The sequence below is a fragment of the Epinephelus moara genome, chromosome 9, assembly GCF_006386435.1.
Source record: "Epinephelus moara isolate mb chromosome 9, YSFRI_EMoa_1.0, whole genome shotgun sequence".
Taxonomy (NCBI): Eukaryota; Metazoa; Chordata; class Actinopteri; order Perciformes; family Serranidae; genus Epinephelus; species Epinephelus moara.
Genome location: NC_065514.1, coordinates 32,027,457 through 32,038,996, shown reverse-complemented (window position 1 = coordinate 32,038,996; position 11,540 = coordinate 32,027,457). Strand labels below are relative to the sequence as shown.

The 11,540-nt window shown below is 39.5% G+C and overlaps 1 protein-coding gene across 1 annotated transcript; it reads right to left on the bottom strand.

The window, feature by feature from the left end:
* wdr41 (WD repeat domain 41) lies at window positions 1–11,299 on the bottom strand. Its single transcript, XM_050052361.1, has 14 exons — window positions 11,067–11,299; window positions 10,855–10,925; window positions 8,462–8,577; window positions 7,587–7,635; window positions 7,365–7,493; window positions 7,183–7,245; window positions 5,666–5,777; window positions 5,463–5,525; window positions 5,249–5,353; window positions 4,944–5,128; window positions 4,732–4,853; window positions 2,322–2,407; window positions 921–1,054; window positions 1–835 (listed from the first exon to the last, which is right to left on the bottom strand). Exons 2-14 carry the CDS (start codon window positions 10,900–10,902, stop codon window positions 695–697), a joined length of 1,353 nt encoding a protein of 450 aa, XP_049908318.1. The 5' UTR covers window positions 10,903–10,925; window positions 11,067–11,299; the 3' UTR covers window positions 1–694.
* Window positions 11,300–11,540: the final 241 nt, after the last annotated feature.

The following is an 11,540-nucleotide window of genomic DNA, read 5'->3' as shown; positions in this document are numbered from 1 at the left end:
TGTTTATAATAGTTAAAGTGCTGTTACAATAAAGTTGAATAAAGTACCGTAAAATGATTTTATAATGAAATAAATCAAAGTAAAACCACTGGTGCTTTCATGCTGAAGCACCCGGTTCATCTCAGGTTGGACATGTTGATGTTTTGATGTGAACTTGACTTCAGCCGGCTTAGCTGGTAGCAGTTACAGCGGCATCGTTTAAATGAGGAATTATTCACTGCATAATATTCATAGTATTTGCAAGTTACAGTGGTGCTCCATGGTCGCAAAATGCAACTAAATAATCGTGTTCTGGAGCCCTGAAGATACAAAAACAAACGCCTTGCCTGCTCACGCACTATTGCCCAGACAGTCGTCTGGGTGAGCAGGGGAGTGTTTGTGACGTATCCTATTCGTGCCAGTGGCTAAAACAAATTACATGACAATTTATAGTCAATGCCGGCACAAACGCACTTTAAGCCAGAAATAAAAAGTAATGCAAACTTTTTTTTTTTTTTTTGAGATGAGGTATTTACTGAGTTTTTTTTTTAAATTTATGTTAAATACTTTCAGTCAAAAGGCAAACAGCAACCATTACATCATCATTAAACACACACAACAATCATTACAATAAATCCAAATGATTGTAGACCAACACCACCCGACAGCTTCACATCTTTGCTTTTTTTAAAGGCAGTAATTCAGGGGTTAAAGGTCAGAGTCCTCCATTCTCCTCCAGCTTTTGGAAAAGTGCCAGGCTGCGGAGATGGGACTGCCTCTCTCCGTTTTTCCACAGAATCAGCAGGTGGTCTGTCGAGCAGGTCACCAAACCGTTCTCCTTAAAGCTCACAAACATCTGACACAAAAAGGAATTGTTAAAGCATTACTGGGACACCATTTTGAAGTAGAACCTAAATTTGGACATCATTAAAAAATCATACCTGGACTGCCCCCGAGTGTCCAATCAGATCACCCGTCAACTCCAGCTTCCTGATGTTTGGGATGTCCATGACCTTCTTTGTCGGAGGACCAGTCTGTTTGTTTGACCGGCCAAAAGTCCACATTCCAAAGAACCCTGGGTTAATGGACAGAGAGGAAAGACTGAGATTTAGAATAACGGATTAATAAAGACATAATACAAAATGATCTTGTGCATATGTTTCTTGTTACCTATACTCTGGCAGTCCATTCTTACTGAATGAACAAAATGTTTTTCTGTATGTTAGGTAGAGATTAAAGCCAGGGAGGATTGGTTAAAAACAGCAGTAACAGATCATTAGAGGACAGAATCAAATCAGAATGTCTGAGGATGAAACAACTGACATTAAAGCTGCTCTAATCAATATTTCTATACTTACAAAGAATCCAATGACAATGTGTTCTTCAAATGTCTTCTTTCTGTGTTTAGTTTCGATTGGACTCAGAGGCAAGTGTTTAAAAGGTTTCATGTAAAGGTTGTGTTTGTCTTGCAAGCTGCACTGCTTTCTAGACAAACACAACCTTTACATGTTGTTGTGCTTGAGTCTGCATCTCCCAGCATTTCTACGATGAAAAGTAAGTATGGCCAATACTGGCTACACTGGAAACACACCAGTTTAACATATGCCAGAATTTTCCTTTAAATCTGCAATAACTGATATTTTTCAGGCCACTGGGGGGCAGTGGAAACAAGTTATCAACACACCGTGAACATATCATCACCTTTTAACAAGTAACAAACTTGTCAGCAAACATTTGCTTATCTTGATGTAGCAGTTATGAAGCAAGGTTAGCATTTATTTGGTGTTGTGTTTGTGTCCCCCTGATGAATGTTCTCTCTTAGTTCTGTTTTTGGTCTGGTTTCCTGGAGACATAAAACAAATCATGGACAAATAATTCGCCTTTGGTGATGATTAGCAAGTGTTGTGGCCTGAGTGGATGCTCCAGCCAAGATGTATTCAGAGTCACCAGAGCTCTGCACCCACTGCAAACAGCTAGAGCATCAAAGACCACACGACCACACAGACACACACTCAACTTTAGACCACCCCACTTAAGTAGAAAACACAACCTCTCTGAGTGCTGGAACAGTACTCTCTCCTTTGATATACACAACACCACATCTGGACTGCATTACTGCACCTCCACACCACCCACACATCAAGACACTCAACTGTACACATTAAAGTTGAGTGCAGGCAATTTTCGTCAGGCTTTGAACTTTCTGATTCATACTTGTGAGTGTGATCTATCACTGGGAACAGAGTCTAGTTTTCTTAAGGTGGCACATCCACAGGAAGAAATAGGAAGATATGTCTGCAAATGTGTCACCATATGTGTGTGTCCTGTTGTGTATGTGTCACCTGCAGAGGCTGGTTCAGCAGGCAAAGGCAGGTCTTGGATCTCCCACATCCTCACACTGCCATCTTCAGAGCAGGACATCAGCTCACTGGAAAAAGAAACAGAGTCACACCAACAGTCTAACAGCTGCTTTAATCACAGTTGCTTTTCAGCTCCACTAGATGGTGCTGATGTTTTTTTTTCCTAGTGAGGTCAGCAGAGGTCTCAGTCAGGGGCATTTGGCAGGAAGTTCATCAAAACAAAGACAGAGGCACCAGAGAAAGAAATCAGAAATGCAGTGTCACCATTTTAATCAAACGTCTGGACTTATTTTTGATTTCTCAACATGGCAGGAAAAGAGGACCTGGATATGACACATGTGATTTGCAAGCAGTGTCATATGAGAATAATATACTCTTGAGAATAATACGAACATGAGGGCTCGCCTCACACTCCACCATCCAGAGATAGCATTAGCCACTGACAGTGGCAAGGTAACACTAAACCCGCTCCGCCGAAAAATCAACCAACACTGGACACATTTAACTTGACAAAACTACCATCCAACTTTGAGTTAGCTAAGAAAATAACAGCCTAACTACTTCACTTACAAAGATCTGCATCCATACAGCATTGTTGAAAACAAAGGTCTTTGTTACGTGCTAAAAACACTAGAACCCAGGTATGTGACTCCATCCCGACGTGTTTTCACTGACACAGTCATACCAAAGCTCTACAGAGAAGTGAAGCATAAAGTTGAGGAATCTTTGAGTACAGCAGGAAGGCTGGCATTAACTTGTGATGCCTGAACGTCAAGGTCAGTGGATTCATATGTGACTATAACGGCACATTATCTCACAGAGGACTGGCGACTACTGTCTCACATTCTCCAAACTAAAGCAGTACACTAAAGTCACACCAGAGCAAACACTGCAGACCTCCTGCAAAATGCAGCACAAGAATGGGGGATTGTGGTTGTAACAGACAACGCTTCTAACACAGATGTTGCTATTTAGTTAACGGGATACCTGCATGTAAAGTGTTTGGCTCAGGTACTTAACCTGACCTCGAGGGCATTAAATCTGCCAACAGTTCAGTTTGTCAGGTGTAGGCAGCATTTCTGACAGGTTTTATGACAGTGTTGGTCAGTCAGTCTGCTTTGCATCACATTTTGCTGCAATAAAATGATTAAAGTCTGATGAACAGACTGAAAACTTTATTTTATGAGGTAAAACTGATTTTGACAAAGTTTTCCTTCGGGGAAATAAATTGCAGTTGGAAAAAAAAAGGTAATAAAGCGCAATATATTTTATCGCAACACTCAACATGTCGCAATAATGTCGTATCGTGACCTAAGTATTGTGTTAATATCATATCATGGCACCTCTGGTAATTCTCACCTCCAGCTAAGACACAGAGCACTGTATCCTTCACTATTAGGACACTTGCATTGCATATATTCATAGACATGAAATTAACCCCTTCCTAATTTGTGCAACTGTATGTTATGATTTGCCATGTGCTAATCTTGGCTGTTGTTGCAGTCTGTGTCTTGTAAGCCTAAAAAAAGATGGGTACAATATGGTGCAAGACACTGAACATGAACCAATTAATCAACTGGTCAGTGTTTGTTTTGTTTGTTATTTATTCATGATTGATATTTTTCAGGGCTGCATCTGTTGATTTTCATTTTTAAATATCTCACAACTCAAATTAAATACATAAAATCCTTGTTTCCCAAATTTTGGTTAATAAACAAAAAAAAGTCATCACTTCAATTCTTGACAGGTACATCAAAAATATGCATAATCTAATTACTAAAATTATTCTACTTTTGATTTAGAATATGTAAAAAAAACAAATCAAACAGATGTAACCTGAAGATTTTTTACAGTATTTAGTAAGCCTGCTGCTCTACTGTTTAACTGTGTCTCAAACCAGCTTATTCTAATAGGAGCCATTTAGGAGCAGTTAGAGTGCTGAAGCATGTTGATATGATCTGAACTTCATCATTTCTAAGCACTGATTTTAGTTTCTGGCAAGGAGAGCAGTGGCGGTCTCATGTGGATGAGAAATGGAGCACAAGCTTGTTGCACTGTTCAGTCTAGACCAGTGGTTCCCAACCTGGGGGTCAGGATCTGCACAAGGTTTGCAAGATAAATCTGAAACACTGTGAGAATATTAACTGAAGGCGAAAGCAGAAAGAACGACCTAGTTTAGAGGTAAGAGACGATAACTGATATGTTTATGTTTATCTTATTTAGAAAGGGACAGTGCACATCAATTAACGTGATCACTTAAGTCATGTAAATGTGCCAGATATAGCCATACAGGCTAATTTTCATCTGCAGTCCCTGGCAGGTTGATGGTATGTGTATATAAGGAAAAGACGTTACAATAACATACAAAAGCACAGAAGCACATATATCTCACCTGTCAGACAACAGCATGGTGTGTAACACATTAGAGTCATGGGCAACCTTCCTGTAGGCCACCACTGTCTTGGTCAGAAGGCTGTACACATACAGACCGCTGCCCACAGCTGCAAGGATGTGCTGCAACACACACGCACAGATAACGATAACAAAACAACATACCAGCAATTTTTACACAATGGGTACAGCCACTAATGATGTCTTCCTCACCCTTCCATTAGTGGTCAGATGCTGAATGGACATCTCACTAGGTTTGGGAGCAGCCAATCGTATTTCCGCCTGAGTGCTGGCTTGTGACTCCTCCCACAGGATGTGCTCATAGGCCAGGATGTTCCAATCGATCGCATCCCATAAGATCAACTCGCCTGCATGGGAACCACTGGCGAAGAGCCCGTCTGAGAAAAACATAGAATTAAAGTCACTTGAAACATGCAATTTCTCAATATCTCTACAATTGAAGGCAGCCACTGATTTTCAATGACGAGTTAAGAATGAGAGTTTCCCAACAGACTGACCATTGACGTTGATAAGAGCTCGAATCCTGTCCTGGTGGTCAGACAGACAGCGGATCTCAGCCACTGACAGGGAGGAATCAGTGGAGACTGTCAGCCTGTAGATCACTGCAAACAAGGATTAGAAAAATATTGTGGGTGTTCTTTTAATGCATTTAGGTTTCATCTATTTGTGCATTACATATTCTGTAATTATTGACCATTATCTGTCTCTTACCTATCTCTTTATCCATAGCAGCTGCTATGCAGTTCTTAGGCAGCTCTATCAAAGCAGTTATTCCTGCAAAATGCCAAAAACACAATAACAACATTAATCAGTTTGTGTGCAAACAGCAGTGTCAGAGGTGAGCAGCGCTGGTGCAACAATCAGCACATAGGAGCTTTATTGTGACAGTTCTTTTTCCTTTTCTTTCACCTCACCAGTGTCGCTGTGGTTCTGTCTGTGACACTGCAGCTGAAAGTCTTTGTTCCACACACACAGTTCTTCCCCGCCAGAGACCCACACACACAGCCGCTCCAGCACCAGCAAACACTGCAAGAGAGGGACACACACACACGGCTGGATCAGCACAAGACATGCATGTGCTATTTTTAATTTGGACAAATACATCAATGCATGTGCACACAATCAAAATATCAGCGACAAAAAGAAACCAAATGCAATTAGCCTATAGATGCTGCAATTAACCTTAATGTATGATCAAGAGGAGGCAATTACCATTTTTATCTTCAATCACAACTGGCAGAACAACCTTTAGAGTCAAACGTTTTAATTAGTATGTTACACATCCTGCCGATACAAACTTAATTGCCCAGAGATGCATGGCTGGAATATCCAAGAAAACTGAATGTGAAGGAAAAAAAACGTAGCATATACATATGGTCTGTATTAGTGTGTGTGGTGCATCTTTGCAGATTTTATCAAACTTGTAAGTTTTATCTAAAACAATTTAAGATATTTTCCATTTTTAAAGATAAAAACATTAGCTTGCATGATGGTTAATACAGAAATCAGGTGTAACATGATATATTTAACTGTACAAAGCAGAAGTGTACACAATAGCAATAAGAAAAAGAAAATATTTACTAATTAAAAATTGGGGTGGATGAGGTCACAGTGACCTTGACCTTTCACCTCTGACCACCAAATTCTAATCAATTCATCCCTGAGTCCAAGTGGACATTTGTGCCAAATTTCAAAAAATTCTCTCAAAGTGTTGTTGAGATACTGTGTTCACAAGAATGGGACATACGGACGTAGGGACAATCTGAAAACATAATGCCTCCGGCCATGGCTATCTCCAGTGGGGAAGGGAAAACACCCGAGTCACACAATAATATAAACAATCTACCTGATCAGGGCAGTGAAAGACCAGCAGCTCCAGTGTTCAGCAAGGTAAAATTATTGTTTCTGTCAATGGAGTCTGGCTTTATAGCAAGGATACATAGGTTTCACTTTCTGTTCAGTTCCCCTTCAGAAAGAGCTGTCTGTTCGGGAATTACTGAACATATCACTCAGAAAATGAGACTTGTGCTGTATCTCAAATCGCGTACTTCTGTACTTACACTTAATATTTTGAAGTGCGTTCACACTGAGAAGTATGGAAAAATGCAGTACACTAAGAGTACCCGGAATTCAGTGTAACACAGAGTGAGTAATTGATGAACAAAGGATCATTTGGGGGTTGAAGAATTCCTTTATTAAGGCAGAGCAAGATGCATTTATTTTTTCCTAACTGCTCATGTGTTACCTCATGCTGCTGTAGCCTGTATGTCAATTTGACCACATTTAATTCAGACTTGTGTTGTGCTGGGAGCTTTAAGGGAGTTATTTTTAGTTTACGTAAAAGTGACTTTCTCAGGCATGAGACCTACAGGCAAAATTTTCATTACATTTACGCAACAAGGTACATTTTCTAAAAGGACTTATCAATTACCTTTACAGAAGACTGCAGATCTGAAATGGTCTGAACTCGGTTGCCCGTATCAGGGTCCCACAGCTGACACATCAGGTTAGGGAAAATCAAGTTGGATTTACAAACACAACAATAACGTATGAATGATTTTAGTATGTCTGTAAATGTACAGTTGTTGTCTATGTCTTTTGGTGTGAGGATACACTGAGACTTCGGTCTGAGGAGGCTGTGATGAGATAGGTGTGCGATATGAGTCCATTGTTACAAGTGAAGGTGGTTATGGCTGTTATTTGCTGAGAATGGCCCCTCAGCTCCTGCAGCCTCTCCCCGGTCTAACAGAAGAAAAGAGAAAAAAAAGCAATTAGTGCCACTGTGTTGCGTGCAATTTCACAATGCAGTGAAATAATCAACTTGCAGCATATTACCTCCACATTCCACACCAAAACAAGGCCATCATCACCTGCTGAGGCACATCTGGAAATCATAAGATGAAAGATACATGATCTTTCTTGAAGGTAGACTCATACGTGACAAAAATCCTTCAGTGCACTTGGCAGGCTTCATCTTAAACATAGTCAAACACCCCAGTCTCTATCTGTGTGAGGAATCATTTCCCGTAGCTCCATCTCCGCCCGAGAAATCTTAAAAAAACATCTGTCCTGGGGCTTTCCACCTTCACTTGCCCTCTGACCCTCAACCATCCGCACTACCTGTTCCCAAAATCAACAGACAGGATGACCGGATAAAAAAAAGAGAGATAAAATGAGAAGAGAGGAACTGTCGAGGATACATTTTCGGACTTCAAAAGCAATCTGGAGAGAATTTTCTGGCCTTTGCCCCCGACTGTGGACCTGTGTGCGGAGAGGACGAGACCCAGAGGAGGGGGTTATTACTGGAGGAGACCAGGCGTGAAGCCAACCCCCCACCTCCTGACACACACACACACACGTACTTAGTTCTGTTATAAATCCCAATCTGACCACTTATGCAGGCCCACTCTACCATGCCAGTGTGCAGCATGCTTCCACAAAGCAGCGCAGAGAGGAGAGCAGGTGCAAAACCTTTATATGTGTGCGTGCATGTGTGCATGGACAGCATTAAAGGGCTTTGGTTCAACTGTACTGTGCACACACAATCACATAGTGGTGATGATTGGGCTCTTGTCATGCTCTGTAAGTTTTCTGTAGGTGAGGATCTCCTGTCAATCACAGAGGGATCGAGGCCAGCCAAGGGTAGAGAGGAGAGAGGTTAGAAAGAGAGAAAAAAATAGGAGAGGAGGGGGGAGCTGTGGTCTGCTTACCTGAAGTCATCAATCTGCACCAGAAATCGAACAATGTCAAAATGTCCTTTCAGCACCTGCAGCTCAGTGAACCAGTTTTTGGGCTGTTCCTCTCCGATGCACAACACGGGGCTTTTCTGCAGACATAAGAGGGAAAGTAGTGAGACAAACAGGCTGGGGTGCAGAGACAGACAGTGGACTCAGGCTGAGAGAGGAGGCTGCAGAGTGGGGAGCAGGGACAGGCAGAGGTGGAGAGTAACTAAAGTATAGTACTTATGTGCATTTCAAGGGACTTGTACTTACGTATTTCCATTTTCTGGTACTTTCTACCTCTACTCTACTACATTTCAACAGGAAATACTGTATTTTTTACTGCACTACACTTACATGACACCTGTAATTGCTTTTCAGATTCAGCTCTAACCCTAAAACAAGATAATACGCTTATTAAATACAGTGCACTGTTAAAGATTAAAGTTGTGGTTCCCAGTCTTTTTGGTTTGTGGCCCTGGTCTACTTGGAGCCCCGAGAAATGTGGAAGATGCCTACGAGTCATTTTCCCTCTTATTAATCCCCTCTAATAAAACAAAGACTCTGGAGACGTCTACAAAAAGAATAGGAATTTGTGTCGCTGACCTTAGATCTTCTTTCTTCTCCTATTAATGATCTCATGACTTTTCCAATTTGTCTGGTGACTTTTTAGAGGTTTTAAACCAATGGACTAAACAATTTATCTGTATATAAAGTTAAAAACAACAGAAAAGTCCACTAACTCAGCAGACAACAATCATGAAAAAAGAACAAAATAAATATACATACAGAAGAAAAATAGACATAATAATAAGAACATTTTGTTTTGTAAAAAAGAAGATAGAGATTGTTAACCTCTCTGGTATTGGGACAAATCATGTCCTACTAAAACAAAACAAAAAAATTAAAATTATAACATTTTTTTATTTTATTTTTAAAGGATTTATCTATAGATAAAGATAGACACGTACATATAAAAAAATATGATTTACCACAATTTTTGATCTGCTTTCATTTTTTAACCTCTAAACTTGCCCTGTGATAGAAAATAGCCTTGTCCCCAGATAAGCAATTAGCGAAGAAATAAGCTTCAAGCAATTATACAATGTGTTAAGCCTTCATAATCTAAAACTAACAGTATGTATTGATACCATCGGTGTAAAAATGTACGGCTTCAATCATCTTTGTTTTAATTTTTTTTTTTAAATGTTGGCCCTTTAAAGATGTGTCCCAGTTTTTGTAAACTCCACCAGATTTCTACTAAAACATAATTTAAGGGGTTAGCCATATCACAACAACTCACTCACTTAAAACTGCTCAAGTACTGGTAAGCTTACTATTTTTTGACAAATTCATTAAATAATATTGCTATCAGGTGTGTCAAAACCATAACAGGTAAACTCCATAGCCCCTCTAAATCAAAACTAAATAAGAATTATGGATTAAAAATTTGTATTTTGATTAGCATTACATGAACTCTCAGCAACTGTGAAAAATAAAAGGGCTACTCACCATGACTGCTGTGGAATTAATAAATATATAACTTTTTGTCAACTCTGTAAGACGTCAGCTCCGTCAGATCTTACCTATGACATTCATTGTGTATGTTATTCAAGAAAAATTTGAATCAGTGGCCCAAAAATAGGATTTTCCCAATTCTCAAGAATGTCTGGTGAATATTTATACCATACACAGGGGAGCAGAGGCCGTTAAAGTTTGACAAAGTCGGCAACAGTAGTAAAGAAGTATTCAGACATTTCACTTAAGCAAAAAAGCTGAACCAAGATTTAAATATGCAATTTCACAGGTGAAAGTCCTGCATTCCAAATCGTCATAAGTATAATCATCAAAATGTGAAAGCAAAAGTACTCACTGAGCATTTTAGTCTTGTAGTGAACTGCAGAGTCAGTTGAGCAAATTTTACAAATCCTATGTGCTGTTGGGTGGTTTCATTTACTCTATAACACTGTTTTGTGTCTGATATGGCCTTAATAGCTTTTTAAAATCTCAATCTGAGATTTAACTACAGCTGTCACAGAAATGTAGTGACGTGAAACATACAATATTTCCCTCAGAAATGTTGTGGAGTTAAAGCATAAGGTAAAATCAAAATAAAGTTACTCAAGTTAAGCACAGGCACTTCAAAATTGTGTTTAAGTACAGTACTTGAGTAAATGTACTTAGTTACATTCCACCACTGGTTGCAAATCTTGTTTTGCTGTCCATGAAGGTTGTGGAGATTACAGGGATGACTTATGTAAACATTATTACCATATATACAGTGAGGATAAATCATGGAATAATATGACAAGGGGAAGACACATTAACCAAAAAGCTAAATTAGCATTAAAATGTTAGCTTTATTAGCTACAGTTACATCTTACCTCCACTGAACCCTGAGCTTCTCGACCACCAAGAATCCAGCGAAGCATCGTTTATGAGCGATAGACGACAGCTGAAGGAGACAGAATGAAGCCAGTTTATATATTTATCTTAATATGAACCAGAAACATACCTTAGCATGTATGTTAGTAAACTGTGAAGCTTAAAAAACAAGCTAGCGTTACAGCGGCATGCATCTTAACAGTTATCTTACCTCTCATTAGCGTAAACACAGAAACCCGAAACGCTTCCGCTTAGATGAAATATCGCCCTATTTATCACCCGTGTGAGACCATTTCCTGATGTAACGCTTCGTTTTGTTGACCGGATAAGTTTACCAAAAATATAAGGTTAATACAATCTCATGTAAGCTAGCTACATGTTAATAAAGGGTGCATTTCTGTCACGACCTAAACAAATCATTCATGTGACTCAAACTACGGAAGCTTTGGTAGGACAGAAGTCATTCACGTCGCTAAATATTGGGACTGCTTCACTAAAACATTTTATTTATTGGTATTAATTTGTCGTGTTTTACTCAAGGGCAGTGCGCTAGACTTTCTTTAAAATATATTGTAAATATTTTGTTTTGAAAAAATGTTTGTGTTTTTCCGCCAAAAGAAGTCAAATTACCATGTCAAAAATGATTGAAATTGCATACTCATACACCGTCTACGAATATGCAAAC

Coding starts and splice junctions, on each gene's coding strand:
- wdr41 (XM_050052361.1), bottom strand. CDS start 10,902: ATGCTTCGCTGGATTCTTGGTGGTCGAGAAGCTCAGGGTTCAGTGGAG. Junction 5,129..5,248: donor AGCTCTTATCAACGTCAATG/GTCAGTCTGTTG, acceptor TGTTTTTCTCAG/ACGGGCTCTTCGCCAGTGGT. Junction 2,408..4,731: donor ACCATGCTGTTGTCTGACAG/GTGAGATATATG, acceptor TTCTTTTTCCAG/TGAGCTGATGTCCTGCTCTG.